A 23,401-nucleotide genomic window follows, 5' to 3' on the forward strand; every position below is an offset into this window, starting at 1 on the left:
TGCTCTTGCTACATATATTACATTGTATTATATTGTATACAACATAAACTGTTTCCACAGGGAGAATGAATTTTGAACTCCAAGGACCACTTCATTTAACCCATCTCTCAAAGCATAACTCAATTTTTACCTCTGTGAAGTTTCCCATCTGCCGGATGGAAATTTCTTCTTCCACTAAACTCAAAATCCACACTGTTTTGATGAATAATTGGCTTTATGATTAAGGCCTCGTGTCGCCTTAATTATCTTCTACCTATGATGCTTCTCATCATGTTGTTTACTTTATCATCTCAACTACAGAGCTCCTTGAGGCCAGCAGCAACATTTTCTTATCTCCCTCTGTGCACAGTAGATGCTCAAGAAGTATTTGATAAATATTAAGGGAGTAATTGTAATCGTACCGCTCTGCCTCACCCACAATACCTTCCCTCTGGATGCAGCAGGACTATCTTGAATGAAGGCATCTTCAGATGCATGGGAAGACAGGTTTTTATGTATCTGTGTGTGCTCTTGTTTGTAGTCAGTGTAGGGTTGAGGGTAGGGAACTATCCTCATTGGAGCAGACCCAAAGGAGCCCATTCAGTTTTCTTCTTTTGGGAATCTTGGCTAAGAGACAGCCTGGAGGTCTTTGGAACTGCACAAGCAGCACTCTAGAGATAGTCCAAAACTCTTGCTGAGATTCCTGGAGTTGACCTGCGTTTTACCCTTCCAACTGCTACAAAACTTGTTTAGTTTCTTCGAGATGCCCTCATATCGTTCTAATAAGTTCTTTTGCTTAAACTAGCTAGAGGTGGGGTCTGGTCTTGGCAACTAGGACAACCTGACCTAATACTGTAGAATAAGGTGGAATACTCACCACATCACACACACGATACTCCCCAAATAAAGAAAGGAAAAGCATTCCTCATGTTATCCATGTATCCCACTCCATTCAGATAAGAAAAATTATTCTCTTTCCTTGAAGAAAAGTGTAGCCTTTAGTTCTCTGAGGAAGAAAGGGTAAGTTTGGGACCCAGCTAGTGTTAACAACAACATGTAACAACAACCTCCAAAAGTTATGGGGGTAAAAATTATTTTCAAAAACATACATTTTACATGTAGTTACACACCATCCTCATACCAGCTACACTGAATTAAACAAATACGTATAAAATCTTAATAATATTTGCTGTATTTAAATACAAAAGTGCCCTTATTGACTCTTCAAAGGGCAGGTGAGAATTTGCATTGATCCAATTCTTACGGTCTTGTCCAGTCTTCCTTGGAGCCAACGGCTGGGCAATCTGTTAACAGGATCTAGTTAAACCAATTGTCTGTCTCTATCCATCCATCCATCCATCCATCCATCCATCCTTCCAACAATTCTTTAGTATCTACTCTGTGTGAGGCACTGTGCTAGATAATGGAGTCATCGAGATGACTAAATCATGATTCCCACCCATCAAGAAGCTCACAGAACAGGAGGAGAAACAGTCAAGTAACTGCAGTGCAATGCGACATCATATAATACAAGCATGAGCCAAATATTATGATAGCCCCTAACTGCCTCGAGGAATGAAAAAAAAGGATTCAGAGAGAAGATGATGCTTGAGCCAAAACTTGAAGCAAAATAGGAAACATTTCCAGGGAAATGCAGCTTCAGCTCCTAATCCAAAGGACAGCAAATTTTACTCCTAGTTTAGTGAGAGGAAAATTAACATACAGAGAGAATGATAACATCTACTAGGGCCTCATATTGACAAGCCAAACCACAGTACAACACAGAAACCTGGACTGCTTATCGCCAGACTCATAGCACCTGAGGACACGGTCCCCCTGAATTTTAATACTCAAAAACAAAAAATCCAACTTTAAACATCTGCCTTATTCCATGAAATGATCTTACCAGGAATATCCAGCTCCTCTAAGAAGGTCCTTAGGCTTGAAATTTTGTGGAAGGGAGTTTAAAAGGACAAGTATGTTTCTCACAAATGGAATAAAATCCCTGATTTGATGTGACTGCATCTCACATTTACTAGTTTTGAAACCAGTTAATACAACAGTTCTTAAGAGGCAAAGGAAAGAATTGATTTCTCTGTGGAAAGGTTGGGCCTAAGGGACAAGGATGGTTCTGAGTCCTCAGACTACATGGATTTTAATCTACAAATTTTTCTTCATTTTTGACTATGTTAAGGAGAGCATCCTGAGGGGCTAAACTACTATCCAAGTGTCTTTTTCAAAAGGTAAAAAAGGGAAAAAGAGACATTCCAATACAGATTCACACTAAAATAATTATTTCCTATGTAAGTAAGTGCTAAAGTCGAATGCTCTAAACTCCCAACTTAACAGCATTTCATATATGAAGACTCCTTGAGATTCCTGCAGAACACTGAGAGCGTGGATGCTGCCAGCGTAAGGAGGGAAAATATTAAGGGTGTGCAAAGGGTAAGGAAGAATTGCTGTTTTGTGCACAGTTCCTTTAAAGAGTAGGACTACTTCCTAAATTTATTAAGAGGTTTTTGTCTCTTTTTTTTGAGAGAGAGAGACAATAAAAGAAGGGTGTGAAGGCACAAAAAGGGAATTTGAAATCCAATTGCAATAATTACTCATGCAATTGGCCCCTTTCTATGTGGCATTATAGAAACCTCCTGAGTACTAAAGAGTTTATGCTTTTACAAAAGAGAATCCCTTCATCACTGCATAGCACAACAACTGCTTCCTTACACCTTTTAGGAAATGATCCCGGGCATTTTTCAGAAACCCTAGAGGGCTTCCTACATTAAAACACAGTGACAGAGATCAAGCCTAGAATAACTGCAGAGTTGCGGTGATGAGCTGTACTCGTCCAAATGATTGATTTTCTGCTCCACGTAATGGGACAAAGGGCATCACCCTGTGGACACAGTCAGTTTCACAGTGATGGACATATACATGTGGATGATGATCTGAGGCACAAGCTGTGATTGGTCCTAAGAAATGAAAAGTAGAATCAGGTTCAAAACCCGTATCTCATGATTTCTGGCCCTTATTCAGCCAAAGCGTTGAGCTGCTTCATATCTGTATTATAGACAGTTTGGATCTTTCTTGAGAGTTGCTCTGGGTGCAGCATGATAAGGAAAACCAGATATTTGGCTTGATAACAGTATTCAAAGTATAGGTGCCACACTCATGATAAGCTGCTCACTGCAGGATATCTGAGCTTTGCTGCCATCAAGAGGACTAAGGTCCGATGATGACTACTAGAGTTCAGTTTTCAAAACTTTGGGAATAATCTGATCATAGTCTTTCCTTCTTGTTACATTATAGGAGAGGAATTTAGAGTATTCAGTCAAAAGGTTCTCCCAGTAACAGGTGACGTCATCCATCTGCAAGTGGTTCATAATAAACTGGCTTCCCCTAGAGACAAGATTAACAAGAACATTAAAAGCACAGCATTTAATAATACTAGCTTACATTTGAGGGCTTACCTTGTGTCAAGCACTGTTCAGAGTGCTTTATATGAATTAATTCACTTGATCCGCAGAACCAACCCTATAGCTTTCATATCCACACACGTGTTTAGCAACAGAATTTAATATTATTTTCTTAAGAACAAACATACATACAGCTAATGCTCAGAACAAGTACTTGTTTAATTTCCTCAAAGATTTTAGTCTACTTCTTATAAAGGACGAGCTTGAGACATATGTAAAGGTGTGTTTTTCCCCCCAGGACAGCTTTAATTCTGATCACGTCTGTATAATGAGGATGAAATCTGGAAATCACCATGGTAACAAGACTCGTATAACTTTAGCTAGGGCAAAAGGGGGATGATAGGGTAAAATGGAAAAGGAAAAATGAACAGAAGTTACCTTTCAGCAATTTCTCGAGCTATGTCATCATTTGCTTTTACAAACTGCAATAGCTCCCTAAAATGGAAAGAATTATTAGACTCTGCAATATAGACCAAGTTCATGAATACTAAGTCAGAAAGATCATAGAGTGAGGTCTATGGATAATCTCTAGTGGATTATTTTTTTCTCTAAAGCAAAGGTATCAGGGTCCTTGCAGGAACAAAATAACAACAACAAACAGCCCACACACAGGATAAAGGCAACCTATTGTAGATTTGGGACATAGTTGAGAAAATAGAGAAATGTTCAGTAATATACATCAAAAATCAACAGTGAAAAAAAAACTTCCCTCTTGTTTTCTGCTCTGGCCCCGAGAAGAGGGCACTGGGCTCTCTTTTCTGGTCCCTTTCCACACCTCTCCCTAGCTCCTCCCATCATGAGAGAAAATTTGCCTCGGCTTCACTGGTGTCAATTCTCACGCTGTATCTGAAAGTCCCTTTGACAATATAACAAGATGGAATATCCCCATCTTCATTCTGTGAGAGATTAGAGCTTTTCCCTTGCATGCTGTCTGAATGTTACACTTCAAACCAACATTAGAACACTTTTTCAATTAAGTGTTATCCCACTCATAGCCTATATAAGAGAACTAAATAAGAAAAAAAGCTTTCACTGGAAAAAAGTCATCAGGAATAAATGCCTTAAATGGCTGGGGACTTAGAGGCAGATCGTGGGAATCATCAGAAGTTCAGCTTGCGGGGGAGAGAGCTGCTTACTGGACGTTGGAGAGGTCTGTTTTGACTGGGATATAGTGAACCCACGGCTTCAGTTGGGGATAGAAGAATTCCAGCCACTCATCACCAACATGGAAAACAAGTGAACCACACAGGAAGAGGTGTTTGAACCGGAAACTTGCAGCTACACCCCGGAAATTAAAGAGATACCTGGGAAAGAAAGAACAAAATATACTTGATACTGTATGCCTGCTGCCACAAATAGGACCTTTTTTCTTATTCCCTCCTCCTCTTCTCTCCTTTTATCACCCCTCCCTTCTTTTTCCATTTTCAGTTTTCAAGGACGCATCAGCATGTCCCTCTGGGGTTTCCATAAGCTCCTTGCTTTTCCAGGGGCTACAGGTTGCTCCTGGGAATGTCGGGGTGAAGGGAAAAGGGGGATACTTTCTCCAGGCAGAGCAAGATTGGGCCAGGAGCTGGGTGCTGGGGAGAGAGGATACAAGGCTCAGATGGAGACAATGCCTCACCCTTTCCCACAAGCTTTGCTAGGCCTAATGTCTCTAACTCATCGTGGCCCCCTCAACCTTGTTTTGCCCATAGAGTACCCCATCTTGTCAGAGGCATCCCCTATTCCCTCTTCTTCTGAAGTCGGGAGAGGAGGACCAGGTATACCTAATCAATCTTTAAAGAAACGCTCCCTGAAAAAAAGCTGTCTTAGAAAAGAACATTTCTTTCCAGCATTTCTCATACATGGACCCGTCTCCAACCAGAGTCGCCTTCCCCCTATAGTTCCCACTGTGCAGTGCAATCAGCACCCCACTGCCCTCCTCCTGACCTGGTTTTACCTGTTCATCTATTTCTTAGTCCTGGCATTTAATTTTAATATTTTAGTTACATACGCTTTATTCATGTTGAACCTTAAACTGTTTTATTAACCTGATAAATACTACATCTAACTTCGGCTGCTGGCTGGGTGGGCTACGGAGAGAGGGAATCCCACCACTTTGGTTACTAGAACATCAGCTCTATGGAAGCAGGGCCCATATTTCATTGTCTTTGCCGTTCCCACAGAACTCAAGCCAGAGCCTTAGGCACAGCAGGCCCTCTGTAAACAACAGCTAAATGAATGAACGCCACTTTCCTAAACCCCAGCTGGGCCCTAGTACTAAAGTTCTCACCCAAAGTGAAGCTACTCCAAAAGCAATGGGAAACCGAGAGCGTCAGGAGTCCCGGGGTCTTACTTGTATTTGCAGTGATCCACAAGATGCACATCCTGAGCAGCTGGCTTTCCCAAGGTGTCCTTGACATGAAAAGCAAGTTGTGAGTGTTACAGTAGCATTTACTGAAGACCACCATGCAGCAAGTGTTGTTAAACAGTCCACCAACATGACCTCGGTTAAGTCTCACAAGAAACACACTTCAGTGGCATTATTATCCCATTTTATAGATGAAGAAGCCGAGGCTTCGAGAAGTTAGGAGACTGGCTCAGGGTCACGTGGGGCTAAGGAGAATAGCTAGAGTCTTAACCTGGGTCTGTCTGATTTTAGAGTTTAAGCTCCCCTGATGCCAAGCAGATACTCCTCTGAACTCGGAGGTCATGCTGCAGCACAGTTCACTCTGTGGACGTTATATGACACAGGAGATTACAAGTGGAGGCTGGGGGGCTTAGAGGTGTAACCCACACACAAATTTTGTTGAGCATGCAAAGTATTTAAATATTCAAGGGGCTGGCCCAGTGGTGTAGTGGTTCAGTTCATGCGTTCCACTTCAGCAGCCCAGGGTTCGCAGGTTTGGATCCCAGGCACAGACCTATGCACCACTCATCAAGCCATGCTGTGGCAGGCATCCCACATACAAAATAGAGGAAGATGGGCACAGATGTTACCTCAGCGACAATTTTTCTCAGCAAAAAGAGGAAGATTGGCAACAGATGTTAGCTCAGGGCCAATCTTCCTCACCGAAGGAAAAAAAAAAATCAAACCACTGCCAACATTTCTGGGTGGTAGGATATTTCTTACAAAAATCCAGACTTCCAACTTTTCTTAGGAAAAAAAAGGATTTGGCAAACTGGGCTCCTATTCCCTCTGGCAGCAATGGCTGGACCTTTAGCACTCTCTCCTGTTCACTATTGTGGCCCTTTGGGGCATTTGAGTTTGAGACCCCATCTATATTCCAGCTACCTTAGCAGATGATAAACTCCTTGATGAGGGGAACAAGTCTTGCTTGCTTTTGCAGCCTCCCTAGTAGATGCTGTGCTGAATAGATACATTTTCTTTTTCCTTTTTTTGTGAGGAAGATTGGCCCTGAGCTAACATCTGTTGCCAATCTTCCTCTTTTTGCTTGAGGAAGATTGTCCCTGAGCTAATATGTGTGCCAACCTTCCTCTGTTTTGTATGTGGGACACTGCCACAACGTGACTTGATGAGCGGTGTGTAGGCCTGCACCTGGGATCTGAATCCACAAACCCCAGGCTGCCAAACTGGAGCACGTGAACCCCAGCACTATGCCAACAGGCCAGCCCCCATATTTTTCTTTTTTAACGAAGTTTCTTAAACTTCATGTGCTCCTGTTTGATTAAAACTATCAAATGATAAATACATGCATCTCAGATATACTTAGTTTTTCCCACAAGAAGTTTAAACATTTTCCTCACGTCATCCTCACATGGTATATGGAAATTTCAGATGAAGACATTTAGGGCTTAAAATTCTTTGAATAAGGCAAGAAGTCACAGAGTTAAAAAGACAGAGATGGACTCCACACTGGAGAAGCCAGTCATTGCTGGCTTCACCTCAGAAGCACTTGGGGAGTTTTAAACAAATGAAGATGCCTGCACCGCATCCCCAGAGATTCTGCCTCATTTGATGCATTTTTAAGCTTTCTGGTTGAGAACCACTGGTTTAAACCAGGGGTTGGCAAACTACAACCCACAGGCCAAATCCAGCCTATTGCTTGTTTTTGTAAATGGCCCATAAGCTAAGAATATTTTACCTTTCAAATGGCTGAAAAAAATCCAAAGAGAAATATTTTATGACATGTGAAAGTTACAGGAAATTCAAATTTCAGCGCCATAAATAAAGTGTTATTAGAATATAGCCACGCTCATTCATTTATGTATCTTCTATGGCTGCTTTCGTGCTGCCACGGCAGAGTTGAATAACTACAACAGAGACCATACGATCCGCAGAGCCTAAAATATTTACCATCTGGCCCTTTACATAAAAAGTCTGTGGTCTCTGGTCTCAACCTTCAAAGCAGTATAAAATACTAGTCATAACGTGGGCCAGAGAAGCACTGTCAGTTTGAAAAAGAATAATTTACATGTATGTTAATACTAGTTCATGGAACTTCCCCTACATTCATCCCGCCACTGAGAGGAAACCTAATCTGAAACTCTCCCCAGGTGGCAACGTTCTTTGAGTGAGAATGTTCACGTCTGTAGTTCTACTCAGATGACCGGTGATTACTTTCATAGATTTCCAGGCCTGGTTTTTGGTGTATTCTGCATCAACCAGTTTTGGATTTTTTCGAGATAGAAGAATGAGAGGATCTCGTTCTGGACTTGTCCTATAAAAGAAAAAACATGACATAAAACTATGTGTCCTGCACCAGAATCCTGTTCCCAATCTCTGAAAGGTAAGCAGTAACTGGACCCAGTGCAATGACTGTATGCACAGATGGACAACTCATTGGTCACGTTAACAGTAGAGGAGGGGCACGAGACATTGCAGCATTGAGGTGGGCCCGGGCTGCTCCCCACTTTACCCTTCAGGGGTGGGGAGTATTTGCCCTTCTCTGCTCACATCTAGTCTTTAAGATTATGTTGTTCTGGTCACTACAGCCATACCCCAGGGAATGAGCTCCCTGTTAGGAGGGTTCACATAGCCTCTATAATCACTATTCTCATAGCTGTGTGACTAGGTAATCATCACTCACCAAAACAGCCACAGGGCCTTTGTTGTGTGTGTTCTGTAAAATCCAGTAGGATATTCAAATTAAAAAAAGGGGGGGCTTAAAAACCTCAAGACTGTATGTAGAAGTCCTAGTTATGGTCCAAGTAGCAGACGGTCTTGACATCTGAGGGGTCATGGGCCTGCTGAGAATCTGATGAGAACCGTGGATACCCTCTCTAGAAAAATGCACACATCCCCATATAATTTCAAGGAAGTCCTAAAACCTTTGAAGTCCACACCTGGATCCCAAGTTAAGAATCTATGATCTCAAGATTTGAGAATCAGAGAAATTGATAAGGAACTTATCAGTAAGCAGTGGCTGTTGGGCCCGTCTGAACAGAGGGCATGATCTCTCACAAGGACCCACCGAGAAAACTACAAAACTCTTCTTCCCTCACTGTCTCTGTTGTATTCACCTGTTTGACAAATATTTATTGTGCATCTACGTGGCAGACACTGTTCTGGGCACTGGGGACACAGAGCTGAACATGGATAAGGTCCTTCCCCAGCCTTTTTCCTTCCCCTCTTCCCTGTTCCCCGCTGCATTTCCACCTGTCTCAGTCTGTGCCCTCCACCACCGTTTGGCAGCCACATGGTCTGATGAAAAAGGCAATCAGGAGAACTGGTGATGGTGCCTGCTCCGCCATTAACTGGCAGAGTCACTGTGGGCAAAATCATAAGCTTCTCCTAGGAAACTATATGCTCTCAGGCAAGAGGACAACGCATCTGTTCTGTTTAACATTACAGTTATGCACCACATAATGACATTTCAGTGAACGACAGACCGCATATACAACAGCGGTCCCATAAGATTAGTACCATACAGCCTAGGTGTGTAGTAGGCTACACCATCTAGGTTTGTGTAAGTACACTTTGATATGTTCCCACAATGACAAAATTGCCTGCTGATGCATGACAGTATATACTCAACGCCCGTCACACTCGTGGCACATGTAAATAGCTGCTGGATAGATGGATAAACTTTACCTCTTTGAATTTCAGCTCAATTAAGAGTGATTCGAGCCAATAATTTGAGTTCTTCTCTAGTCTAAAATTCTGTGATTCTATGTTCATTTCTTAGTTAGCTTTCTCTTTGAGCTAGAGTTCTTCACACCCTCAAAATTACTTATATTTTAAACATTAATTGGAAGAATATCTTTGTAAAATGTCAGAAAATATAATCACCTTGAACCTCGGAAATATGCTGTGGAATTTTTCTTTTTCCATGGCCACTGTGCTGCTGACCTAAAAACAGATTTTTGATTAGTTTCTGTATTTTTTTCTTAACTATATAAGGATGTGTCTCAGCCATTTCTGTTGATTAGTTCAGAGCTTTACATTTTTAAATAAGTCTGATCCAGGCTACTCCAAAGAAAAAGCCCTAAATGACATCATGTTCCCTTTTGTTATTTGTTCCTTCCCCTGGAGGTGCTAGCCAGTAATATCTACAAATCTATTGCTCCATTAAGTTAACAACATTGAAGAAAAGTACCCAAACCCTAAATGACATGTTTAGGGCTATTTAATTCAGTACAATGAGGATTTCTTCTTTACTTTAAGTAGAGTGCTACTGATAAATAATAGACAAAAAGAACTGCAGAAAATATCAGAACTTGCATGAAGGGCAAGCAAAGAAATCACCCTGACTTCACGTTTTGGATGTGTAGGAGGTAGCATCAGAGATAGTCTGACTTTGCAAAGCACTGGTATTCTTGCAGCTGGACTAAGTGCTCCGTAACGACAAAGTCCCTGAAACTCAGGTCCCAGTGCACATTACCATGACCAGCCTTTCTTGCTGAAACTGCTAGCTCACAGGTGCACCATCCTTCACTTTCTTCACAGGAACCCTGCACAGAAGTTTGCGTAGCATCTTCCTCTGAAAAGGAGGAGGAGGGCTGACCTGGAGTTCACGAGGGATGAGTGGGCTCTTCACTGAAATGGAGAGACTCAAGAGATGAACTTTCCAGGTGGAGATGCTTCTCAGATACATTCAGTGTCACGTTACTCATTTTCTCTCAGCTGAGAGCACTGCACCGTATCTTCCTGCCTTATCTTCTAGACTTTTCTTGCTGGATCATCTTTACCTGATTCTCCAGCCCAAGGCCAGAATTATCTCTCACTCTGCCCCATACTCCCTCCGACCAAAATATAAACACTAGAGCACTGAGTTTTTTGTTTTATGTTTGTGTTTTTTTAGTGGAAAAACGATAGGCCCATTATATAAAATTATAACGGAAAAGCATAAAATAAAAGTAAAAAAAATCATCTGGAATCTGCCCACCTACAGATAACTACTTTTTTTTTTTGAGGAAGATTAGCCCTGAGCTAACATCCACTGCCAATCTTCTTCTTTTTTGCTGAGGAAGACTGGCCCTGAGCTAATATCCGTGCCCACCTTCCTCTACTTTATATGTGGGACGCCTACCACAGCATGGCTTTGCCAAGTGGTGCCATGTCTGCACCCGGGATCTGAACCGGCAAACTCCAGGCCGCCAAAGCGGAACATGTGAACTTAACCATTGCACCACCGGGTCAGCCCCTACAGATAACTATCTTTAACAATTTAATGTTTCAGTGAAGAATTTCCTTCCAATCATCTCTGCACGTCAGTGGTTCTCAGTGGGGGGTGATTTTGCCCGTCTCCCCCAGGGGACATTTGGCTGTGTCTATTTTTTTGATTGTCAATATGGAGACTGCCACTGGCAGTTAGTGGGTAAAGGCCAGGGATGCTGCTAAACATCCTACAATGCACAGGACAGTCCCCTACAACAAAGAATGATCCAGCCCAAAATGTCAACAGTACCAAGATTGAGAGACCTTGCTGTACATAACAGAGATCATATCATGCATGCTGTTAGGTAACATTCATATTAGGACAAATATTAAAGATAATAATAAGAGCCACCACCTACATAGCTGTTGCTATGTTCCAGGCACTGTTCTCAGTGCTTTATACATATATTAATTCACTCTCACAAGCTTATGAGGTGAGTTTTATTATTCCTGCTTTACAGTGGGGACCCTTGAAAGGTTAAGCAATTTGCCCAGAGTCACAGCTGGTAAGAGCCAGGGTTTGAACGGAGAGTCCTTGTTTTTAAGCCCTATACTCCTTTTACTTTCCATTCATGCCAGTATTCCATTTTATAGCCATGTCATAATTCACTTCGTTCCTTATTAATGGGCTTTCTGACTTTTTCCGACTTTTTGCTTTAAGAAACAACACTGTAGTGAGTATCTTTGTACACACATCTTTGCACACTTGTCTAGTTAACTCCTTGGGATAAATTCTAGAAGTGAAAGGGCTGAGTCAAAGGATGTATACATTTTAAGTTTTGATATATATTGCCAAACTGCCCAACAAAAAATGTATCAATTTATACTCAAATTTTTAGTATAAATTTCCTTGGTCCCTGGGAAAGATGCATTTAACATACACAGACTTGAACTATGCATCATCTCTGTTTTCCTTCTCTCTCATCCTTCCTACCCTCCTCCCCACCCCTCAAAAGACCTGTGTTAGGACCTTTTCCCTCCTGGCAAACACTAACAGGGGCCACCACAGCTGCCCCTGACCTCTTTTATAATCATCTTCCCGACAGAGTGAAATCTTTAAATCTCTAAGGATGCTGACTTCTTCTACAGAATGAATAATAAGTCAATGGGGACAAACTCCAAAAAGATTATAAAAATAGTAAAATGGGGGGCAGATATCACTGCAGATGGATAAACAAGCATATTATTAAAGTTTCAAAGTAAGAAATAAAATCATATGGCTAGAGATTCAAATGGAGGGCTCTAAAAAATAAAATTGCAATTCTATAATCATGAATAAATTCAACTGAAGAATAAAAGGGGAAGGTATCAAAATAAAAACATGTTCATATAAGATTAGATTTTAAAACACATTTTGTCTTCCCTAAAAATTACTTATTAGTTTACAAGGGAGAAAATAGTAACTACACCATGGAGAAGCTGGATAACACCTTGACCAACTGATTAAAATTAGCATGTCTAATGAGGCACGAATGGACTCAAAATCACTTAAGTAGGTATTCAAGCCAGCAATGCATAAACTGAATCTAATCATGAGGAAATAGAGAAAAACAAACTGAAGGAAATTCTGTAAAAAAAAGTGGCCTATTTTCTTCAAAATGTCGATGTCATGAAAGACAGACTGAAGAGCTGTTCCAGATTAAAGGAGACTAAAGAGTCATAACAACTGCATTCAACACATGATCCTGGACTGGGGGAAAGTGCTATACAGGACATCACTGGGACAATTACATGTTGTATCAACATTGTTTCCTGAATTTGATAATTGCAGTGTGGTTATAAAAGAGAACATCCTTGCTCTTAGGAAATACACACTGAAGTGGGGAGGGGGACGGGGTCATCAAGTATGCAACATACTCAAATAGTCCAGAAAACAAGAAATTATGCATAATTACATATCCAGCTTAAATGTCCATCAAAGGAAATAATAAAGTAAATTATTATCCATCCAATGGAATACCATACAACTGTCAAAAATAATGAGGTCATTTCATATGTACTGACATGGGAAGATTTCTAAGACATACTGCTAAGTGAGGAAAAAATTGCTTAGGCGAGACATATTTATAAATTGTTATGAGCATGTATAGGTTTCATAATCAGAAAAAAGTTTTTAAAGATTTTAAAAATAAAATAGATGTACAGCAGGTGGAAAAAGAGCTACAAAAAGAAGGAAGAATGTGAAAAGGGTATTTGTCAGTATTTGAAAAAATAAGGCTTAGAAAAGTAAAGCCAAGAATAACTTGGAGAAAAAAAGGTTAAAGACTTTTCTCCCCCCTCTCAAAATTATGTTCAAAAATCAAAGGCTACATAAGAAATGATGGTCTCGGTGTCTGAGAATACGGGTGACATGAACTGGTAAAGTGGAGAGGACAACACACTTGGAAACCAGCACTTCAGGCCTAGACTGGCCTGACCTTGAGCAAGTCACTTAACCTCTCTGGGCCTTCATTCTCTCACTCCTGAAAGAAGGAGTTGGACAAAGACAATTTCCAGTTCCAGTTCTATGCAATATGAAGCCAAATTATCTTAAAAAAATAATTTACAAATTATACCTACTGGATAATAGACTCTTTCTTTACCCACAGCACTCTAACGGCCACCGAGGACTGTGGCCCCGCGTGTTTCTCCAGGGAAGGGACATTCGCTTCATCCCCTTTGAATCTCCTGCCACACTTAGAACAGGTGATAGACATTTGTGGAAATAAAGTTGAATTAAATTATTGTTTTCTCTCTATATCTGAGAGAAGATCTATATAGACTGTGTTTCTAGAAGTTTGCTAATTAAGTACCAATATTGTTTGAATCAGTGATATAAAATGTAGCTAGGTAAGAGATACCTACAACTTTGACGACCTGGACAATCTAAATTCTGACATGATGGCAGGATGGAGTCGGCAGGCCAAGGCATGTCGCAATCATGAATCAGAGAGGATCTGGAATAAGCCTGTCCTTGAGATACCTGTGGGACATTTATGCCCACCCCATACCCAACTAAAGGACTTAGCTCTAAATTATAAAGTACATTTATGTTCCTCCAAGTAATTTTCTATCCTCCCCACAACATGGTTATTCATTTTTTTCTAATTATGAAAGTAATTTACTCATATTTAGAGAATCTTAAAGTACATAAAAATTTAAAGAAAAGGCTCTTATCATTTCCCCCACAGAGGCATTGCTGATATTTCGGGTAGGTTCTTCTGATCTTTTTTATGGCTATCTAAATATTTTTATATACATACAAAATTGCTTATGCTATAAACAGTTTTTTGTCTTTTATTTCTAACTTAAAAAGTTAGTCATTTTAAAGTAAGTAATTGTTTATACACTACTGTTTATTTCAAGAAGACCCACAAAGAGGAACAAATAAAAATCTTCCAATGGACCTACCTTGCCAGATCTTCTCTGAAGAGGTCCCACCGTCCAAGACCCGTAGGATAAATTGGCCAAACAGCGGGTCCCCCTTCCCAAAATGTCCAAGCAGGATACATGATATCATGGTACTCGGATGTCTTCAACACAAACAGAAAGGCTGTTCTCAATCAGTCTCAGAACAGAGCAAGAAGCAGCAAAGTGCATTCATGCCATAGGGTCTGGACAAAGGCCTTACTCTGGGGTTACGTTGTCAAAGATATATTTTCCCTAGTCTGCAAAGTCTAGACTCTAGATATTAAAAGGCAAAAATAACGGTTAAAATTTATGGACTCACTGAATCCCAGAGTTTGAAATCACATTAAAGGTCAACTTTTCTAACTCCCCGAAGTTCCATTTTTCTAGAGGACACACATTGTTATGGTTTTTAGTTTAAGGAAATCATATACCCAATTCTGAATGATCACATAGCTCTCTCATCTTTTAACTGCTATCATACTTGGAGTGTATACTGTCTTATCAGTTCTTGGTTATTTCCCAGATGGAGCCTTTGAGAGCAAGAATTACAGTGGGCTCTTGAGACAGATCATCTGAGTTTGAATGCTGACTCTACCTCTTTCCAACTATAGGCAAGTTACTTAATCTTTCTATGCCTCAGTTTTCTTACCTTTGTAATGGGAGAGAGAATAATATCAAGAATATTATCTATCTAATAGGCTTGTTTTGAATATTAAATGAGTTGGTATATGTAAGAGTGTGTGGCACATACTAAGTAGTGAATAAGTGTTAGTATTACCTAACACTGTGGCACTGTTGAGTTCACACTGGTTGGGCAATAAATTCTTGGTTACTCGTTGATCAGGGTCAGGAGTACCAATGGGCAGAATGGAGTGAAGGGGTATTATCCTACATCTTTTGAAAAAAGTTTGAAACCATTTGTTCTCTTTTAATGGTTACTCCTGTTAAGACTCTGGCCACTGATAACCCCCCCACTCTACTGTTTCTTCCATTGGAATTACACGTGCAATTTGCCTTCTCTCAATTGTGGTGTGCTATGTGATGCACCAAGCACCTCAGACATAACAACTGCTCAACAGAAGCTGCAATATTAACTATGAAGTTGACAGACTAAAATCTCTCCCTTAGAAACTAGGAGTCACCGATTAAAAAAAGGAGGGAAGTGAAGATGAAAAGAAAGTTAGTACACTGATGGTCATACTTTATCATTGACAGAAACAACAGATAAATAACAAACATAAAGTCCTTACTGACTTACATGGGAACCTCTATCTGTTCTTCTAGAAGGGTTTCATGACAAACAACGGGACCAAGTACTTTTGAGAAATGAGGCTCAACCATGGGAAATGCAACACAAATGTGGCCTCAGCCCACTGGCAACACAGGAAATAAACAAGTCTAGAGAGAAAGTAAACTTTGATAAAGGAAAAGTGGGGATAAAAGGTCCCTCTGCTTTGGAGAAACCAAATCAGAGATGGTGTTCCTTTTCTCAAAGTCCATAGGGTTTTCCTAAACCCACTCTTCCCCCAGAGAATCTTCCATCCACTCTCTTCTAGCTGCCCTACCACTGCACCCAAATGCGTTCAGACCTAGTCTCTAGGGAACCAAGACCCATCCCTGCCAATACACCATTTGCAGGAACCGAGCACTGACAAGCTATCAACTGTCCTGAGTTCTCCAAGCCCACAGGTGTGTTCCAGTGCTCCTATGCCTCCATAACTAGACCCAAAGATCACCCCTCACATATCCCTCTCAGATATCCCAAGCTTGTTACCTCAGTGCACTGCCTGGGCACAAACTAACACCTTTGGTTTGACTGTTAGCCATGCTGGGCTTGGGATACAGTGACAGACAGGACAGAAGGTATCCAATACTATGGCTGATATATACATTGTAGGAGCTCAACAAATACTTTTGTATGAAGGTGCTCCCAAACTCCAAGCCCACACACTTTCTTGGGCCACTCTCTCCCACACTCTGTGGGATCTCTGAAACCCACCTCCAATGTCCTATAGGTTTCTTAGGCCTCTCTCATTCCCTACCCTCTATCCCTACCCCTATAGACACTTAAGCAATCTTACTTTCATAACTTACAGGTCCTCTACCCCATCTCCTCAGTCTTATTACTCAACTACTGTGAAGCTAACAGGGACACAGACCCATTCCTGGACCTCAGGCCTCATCCTCATCCTTACCCATCAGACTCTGTCCCAGGACGATATTTTCCTGCTCAGACCCCAGAGGACCACCCTCCATCCCCTCATATGGCTCCTCCTGTACTTACTTTACTGAAGGAGAAGACTGGAATGGCAGGCTCCATCCATTTAGGAACCTGAGGATAATCTCGTACATTGATCACCATCTCCATGTCCGGGAGGCGCCCGATAACTTCCAAAATAAAGTGTTCAACACCACTACACCTGTCAACCAGAAATACCACAAATTCACCAGGGCGGTGCCTGCTCTAGGACAAGGCAGGGTTCCATTCACACTTTGAAAGTCAGAGAGGCCAGTGTTTAGATCATCACCCTACTGCAAAGTCTCCTGAAAGCAGTGCTTCTAAAAGGACTCTTCCACTCTTTCAGACTGTGCGAGTTATCTTTCCTAGCTAAGCTGCTCCAGCTTACGATGCTTTAATCAGATTCTCCAACTAGATCATCATAAGTTTGAAGAGTGTATTATTGCTACTCCTAGCACTTCTTCTCCTCTATTCATTCCCAGTTTTTTCTTTATTTCCCCTATATGGAGTAGTTTAATTAGTAAGCAAGATACAAATTCTGATAGGAACTGGAAAAACTGATTTTCTACTTGTGTCCCTTGGGCTCTGCTTCTCACAGAGACATTATTTTTATTTCCACTATAATTAAGACTCACAGTTTACAAGGAAAGATAGGAAATTTTCACTATCTTCAACCTGAATATAGAACACTATCAAAATCAGTTTTGGAAGCCAGAAAAAGAGTGTTATGTACACAATCATGAAGACTATAACACAGCTTTCTGATTAGACTCCCTGGGACTCCTCAGAGGATTTCTGGAAAGAGAGGATAAACTCACAGCTTAGCTCTTCTGCCCCATCCTTTGAGGTCCTGACCAGCACTATACTGAGGGCAGCATTCCAAGGCTTGACCAGAATTTTCTGGCATTGTGGGAATGACTGATTTAAAATATTGATTCATATATAGGGAGACAACTGCAAGAAATATCAATGGCTCCTAAACATGAGAAAAGATGCTCAACTGTATTAATAAATAAAGAAATCCCCAAAAAAGTCAAACTTCTAAAAATAGGGAATGACATGGTGGTTACCAGGGGATGAGGGTGGGAGGGACAAGACAGATGTTGTCTAAGGACACAAACTGACAATGAGTTGTAAATAAGCCCTAGAGATCTGATGCACAGTACAGTGAATACAGACAATGTAACGATCGTCCAACTTGCTAAAGAGACTAGAACTTAATCATTCCAACTACTCAAAAGAAAGGATAATTATGTAACATGATAGAGGTGCTAATTATTGCTACAATGGCAATCATATTGCAATATGTAAATTATCAAATTACTACGTTGTACACCTTAAATTTACACAATGTTATATGTAAAATATTTCAATTAAAAAAAAATAAGTAAATAGTCACCACAACAAAAAAGAAATGCCAGTGAAACGAGATACTAGTTTTCACCAATTGGATTGGCAAAGATCACAGAGTCTGCTGCTACCAAGTACTGGTGAGGGTGTGAGGTCTACTCCGAGCATGGGATATATGGAGGGTGGGGGTGGAAGTATAAGTAGGCACAACCTCTTTGGAGAACAATTTGCTTCTACTGATCACAATTTTAAAAAACACATTAATTGGCCTAGTTTACTTCTTGGACTTTAGCCTGCAGACATATTTACAGGAGTGCTGAAAGGTGTACGTACAAGGATGTTCCCTGCAGCATTGTTTGCATTAGCCAAAAGTCAAAAGGGAGTGGTAGAGAAGATGTTAAATGTCCATTCAAAGAGGACTGAATAAAGAAATCCATCCAATGGATTATTATGCAGCCAGGAAAGACTGAGGTGTTCTCTATATACTCTTATGGAACAATTTCAAAATCTAATGTTATATGGAAAAGAAAAGTAAGTTGCAGAATAGAAGATACAGCATGTTCTAATGTGTTGATGAGTCTAGATAACTGTATGTGCATAGACTATTTCTGGCAGGATAAACAAAAAACTGGTAGCTGTGGTTGTCTCTTGAGAGGAAGACTCAGGGACTAGAGGTCAGGGGGTCTAAGATGGTAGAGAAACTTTCTTTTCATTGTACATCTTTTCCAGTTATTTAACTATTTTACCATGTGCATATAAAACTCTTTTAATGCTAAAAAAAAAAAAAAACTAGTTAAAAAGTTAAAAAAATAGGGGCTGGCCCCGTGGCCGACTGGTTAAGTTCGCGCGCTCCGCTGCAGGTGGCCCAGTGTTTCGTTGGTTCGAATCCTGGGCGCAGACATGACACTGCTCATCAAACCACGCTGAGGCAGCGTCCCACATGCCACAACTAGAAGGACCCACAACGAAGAATATACAACTATGTACCGGGGGGCTTTGGGGAGAAAAAGGAAAAAATAAAATCTTAAAAAAAAAAAAAAGTTAAAAAAATATATTATTGCAGTACATTTATAGGTGACAGCTAAAACATTTTTTTTTTCACATTCAGCTTTTAAAATAGCACTTTCACATACTGTGTGATTCCATTTACACAGAACTCTAGGAAATAATCTATAATGAGAGAAAGCAGATCAGTCGATGCCTAAGGATGGGGTATGGCATGGCAGGGAGGGGTGGGAGAGACAGATTGCAAAGAGGCACAAGCAAACTTTCGGGAGTGACAGATACGTTCATTATCTTGGTATATACAAACATTAAAATGTATCAAATTGTACATTTTAAGTAGGTGCAGTTTATGTCAACCATACCTCACTGAAGCTATCATTAAAAAAATACCATTATTCCCCATCTTTGAAACGACATGTCTCCAGAGTTAGTGAGACGGTCCTCTGGTTCCTTGGCAAAATCTCTCGGCTTATCCTTGAAATGCTGAGTTTATATTTTATTTTGTTCAGAACTGCATTTTTTAAGTGTCATACAGTTTTCTGAAACTGGGTGAATTAAAAGTATCTAGATCTAGAAAAATACTATTTGTAGCCAGATGGGAATCTGAAATATTACACAACTGTGTCCATTTCATTAAGGACATTGGTTCTGACTATTTCATTCTATTTCTCCTTTGTCCAATTCTGTTTTCCTTAGTTGTGCATGTAGTTGAGATAGGGAACTTTTAATGTCTTTAGAAATACAGACTATTTTATTGTCAATGAAAGGTTCTGTACTCCCTTAAGAACATTTCAAAGAGCTCATGATTCTGACCAAAACGCTCTGAGGTCCAGAATAAGAGTTTCGTGCCTTTGAGAAACTTTGAAAGTATTTTATTTCATCTAGAAATTGTTCAGCTAACTATTAAACATTGGGTAAGCCTTCAAAGTCCAACAATGCCTATATTCATATTTTCTTTCTCACTTGTGGGAATTAGGAATTCCTTTATACTCATAATTTGTGCTTAAAATCTCTATTATCGTCCCAAGTAATAAAACAAATGTCTCTTTAAAATGCCTCCAGGATTTTCCCCACCATCACCTTATTTGCCCCTGACACTTGATAACCAAAATACAACTGTGAGGGTAGTGAGATATTAAGTCATCTTTATTTTCTTTTTTGTTCTTGTTTTTATGTATTTTTGACAATGAAAATGTATTCCTTTGTAATAAAGTTGTTATTAAGAACAAATAATATAAATCCTTATATCTAAATGGATGCATGTTTTTTGCAATACTGCTCATTTATTTTACTTTTAATGACAGAACAGATTGTTTAAAAAGAAGATCTTAGTAAGGGAATACCATGCCCTCTGCATTTTGTACTTTGTAATTTTATAATGATTTGAGTTAAAAAAGAAAAAAAAAAAGACTCCCAACAGAGAGGTTTATCATTTGTCGTATATAATGCTGCCTAAACCCAACTTCCAGGTCAGTCTGTGACCCTCCCTGATGCCCCCCAGCCCTCAGCCTACTGATATGTTAAGTCAGCTCTCATACTTGAAGTCTTGGCTAGAGTACACTGTGTCATCAGCACCCCCAGTTTCAGCACCCCCAGTTACAGACCCCCAGTAACTCCTCTTGCCTTTCTGTCACCTTTCTTGGAATTCTTGGTATCTAGAACAATACTTGGCCCATGACAGACACTCAGTCAGTACTTCTCCTCCTTCCGCTCAGCTCACTCGTGCTAGGTCTCATCTGCCTGTGTCCTGCAGCTACTATATCCAGGGAAGGATCACAAGGGGCAGAGTCATAGCCAATACAACCAGTGATCTTCCCAAGCCTCACAAAGAGAGAATAGACAGGCTTTGATATGGGAGAAAGGAGGACAGGAGTTGGCAAGAACAATTCCGAGGCATGCAGGGCTTTTCACTATTTTATAATCCCTCTGAAACGTGAGGAGGGATTCGCCTGTCGGTCCCTTTAAGTGGCTTCTCTTTAAGTACAGTATCAAGTAAGCCCATATATAATAAGGTCAGAAGATATATTTACCTCATAACTCTTACCTTGAAGGGAACATGCAGTCATTTTCTCGGTATAATCTGTTCTTAATGATCTGATAGTGGGTCCCTAGTTTCCGTTTGACTACCTCCGCCATCATCTTCCTGGAGATACCTGCTCGGAAAGGAGTCAGATCCTCTTCTATGACACTAGGAAAGAATGGAATCATCAAGGAAAGCAGGCCAAGAGAGGGGTACCATTCCACCTATGGCCTCTCTGTGGGTTTAGGTTTAGTATTAGAGAAGACAGTAAGCTGAGGGAAAGAATAGAGGGCAGGACTGAGCAACTTTTCCCCTAGAAGCACGACAGGTCCTCTAAAACAGCCACAACCTCAAAAGATCAAAAGCAAGTCCATCTCTCTTCTTCCTCTCTCCATCGGGTCTGCCGCTCCCTTGCCTGATGCATATTCCACCTTCCCTACTCATGCCACACCCACGTTCTCCCAGTCACCAGTCCCACTGACTTCCCCTTCTCTGAATCCCACAGAAGGTAGGGCTTATGCCTTACAGTCTGACACTGTCTGACTCTCTTGTTCTGGTCCATCTGGCCCACAGCCACCCCACAGACACCTGACAGCAATAACCAGAAATTACACTATCTTGTATCCCTTTTAAAGTTCAGTGCATAGTAAGTTTTCAATAAGTAACACAAGTATCAGGTGACTATTTTGAGGAGTCATAGAATAACATAAGGAGGAGCTAAAAGGACCTTGTTATTTACCAGAAGAGAAATCTGAAACCCAGAGAAGTTAAGTGTATTGCCACAGGGACAATCCGTGGGCCATCTGGGGCTAGAACCCAGGGCTGATTCCAAAGGAATCTGTCTACCATACTACACTCCAGCCCTAATTTGCATACTTTAAAAATAACCAAGAGGAATCTTAAGGTTAGATTCATTTATAAATCTGTTCAATTCCTTCATTTACTGAGTTCCTACTGAAGGCCAGCACTGGGGATACAACATAGGCCTTGACCTCAAGAAGCTGTTGGTCCAGTGGGGAAAACAGACAAGGACATGAGCTAACTTGACAATGCTGAGGCCCACTGACCTCCCCTATCCCAGGGCATTTTTATTCCCTAGAAATAGGAAAACCACCTCAGAAACTCCGACTGATCTCAAAACATGCTTGGCTCTCTGACCACTGCAACCAAGGTCCTCTGGGATCTTAGGGGACTTCCTTGTGGCAAGAACTAAATCCTCAAAGACACATCAAAGAAAAGAACTCACCCATGGTAGCAGCTGCAGTTTTGACTTGAACATGGTTCATAATTCTCCAAAGACCTGTTAATTTGGTCAATAAATACTTTCCATTTTGAACCTTCAAAAAGTGAAGTAAATGAAGGTTAACAAAACAGCCCTGAGCTTATTTGCTAACAGCAAATAACAGAACCAACAAAAGGCCAAAACTTTCAGACACCCCCTTCCCTCCTCTCAAGTGGAAACGAAAAGCCAGGAAGGATTGGTTCTGTAACTCTGCAGCACTCACGTCAATTCTGCGCCTCTACTCGGCCATCAGGTGTCCAAGAAACTGGAAAATTTCCAGGCTTAATGCCTGGTACTCAGAAGGCTAGGGATAAACTGGAGAGTGACACGGATTCTCACCTTTTACTAGTCAAACTGAGCCCCATAAAGAGGATCAATTAAAAGCCACAGACATTAACTCTCCTTTCATCTCTTATGGCAATGGACACACACACGCATGCACACACATACACGAATTACCCCCCAGGGTGTTTCAGGGAGATGCAGAGTAGCCAGGCGCAGGCGATCCCCGCTGGGGAATTCCCTCTCCTCCTCATTATCACTCCGAACTCCAGAGGATGGGTTACTCTCCAGGGTCCTGCGCAGGAGAAGCAGCGCCAGCCACCTAGATACTCTCATCTTCGCTCCAAAGCGCCCCGGTGCCCTCGGCCCCGGTCTGCGCTACAGCCGCCAAGCATCAGCCAGACGCCGGCCTCCCCGGGCAGCGAGCGGGGCGGGAGAGGGTCTCCGGACCGAGCCCGAGCTCGAGCCCCAGCCGCAGGCTCAGCCCTGCCCGGAGCTCACCTGACTCCTTCTGGCGGCCCGGCACGGGGGGCAGAAGCAGCAACAGCAGCCCCAGCCGAAGCTGCAAGAGAGCCCACCGCTCCATGGCCAGTCCACCCACTGCGGAGTCCCCACGGCGGCGCCGGCAGAAGCGCAGCCCCGCACAAAGATGGCCTCGGGGCCGCACCTCGTGGGCGGAGGCCGCCCCGCACAAAGAGGGCTGCGCGCCGCTCTGCCCCGCCCCCAAGCCCGGCCCCCGGCCCTGCGGCCCTGGGAAGGCGGTGCCGGGAAGCGGAGGCCC

The 23,401-nt window shown here is 41.6% G+C and overlaps 1 protein-coding gene across 1 annotated transcript; it reads right to left on the minus strand.

Moving 5' to 3' along the window:
- Positions 1-1,055: 1,055 nt before the first annotated feature.
- Positions 1,056-23,372, minus strand: POGLUT1 (protein O-glucosyltransferase 1). The gene is made up of 11 exons (XM_008514605.2): positions 23,122-23,372; positions 22,303-22,393; positions 21,081-21,224; positions 16,727-16,862; positions 14,443-14,564; positions 9,685-9,744; positions 8,014-8,113; positions 5,788-5,846; positions 4,589-4,756; positions 3,831-3,887; positions 1,056-3,375 (listed from the first exon to the last, which is right to left on the minus strand). The coding sequence occupies exons 1-11, from the start codon at positions 23,204-23,206 to the stop codon at positions 3,219-3,221; spliced, it is 1,179 nt and encodes a 392-aa protein (XP_008512827.1). The 5' UTR covers positions 23,207-23,372; the 3' UTR covers positions 1,056-3,218.
- Between the last annotated feature and the right edge of the window lie 29 nt (positions 23,373-23,401).

Source organism: Equus przewalskii, chromosome 18 (assembly GCF_037783145.1).
Source record: "Equus przewalskii isolate Varuska chromosome 18, EquPr2, whole genome shotgun sequence".
Lineage (NCBI taxonomy): Eukaryota > Metazoa > Chordata > Mammalia > Perissodactyla > Equidae > Equus > Equus przewalskii.

Bases quoted from the DNA above. Each gene is read 5' to 3' on its own strand.
- POGLUT1 (XM_008514605.2), bottom strand. From the start codon at position 23,206: ATGGAGCGGTGGGCTCTCTTGCAGCTTCGGCTGGGGCTGCTGTTGCTG. The intron at 9,745-14,442 runs GTAGGTCCATTG...ATCTGTTTTTAG, and splicing joins TTCAGAGAAGATCTGGCAAG to GTCAGCAGCACAGTGGCCAT. The intron at 8,114-9,684 runs GTGATTATATTT...TTTCTTTTATAG, and splicing joins GCATATTTCCGAGGTTCAAG to GACAAGTCCAGAACGAGATC.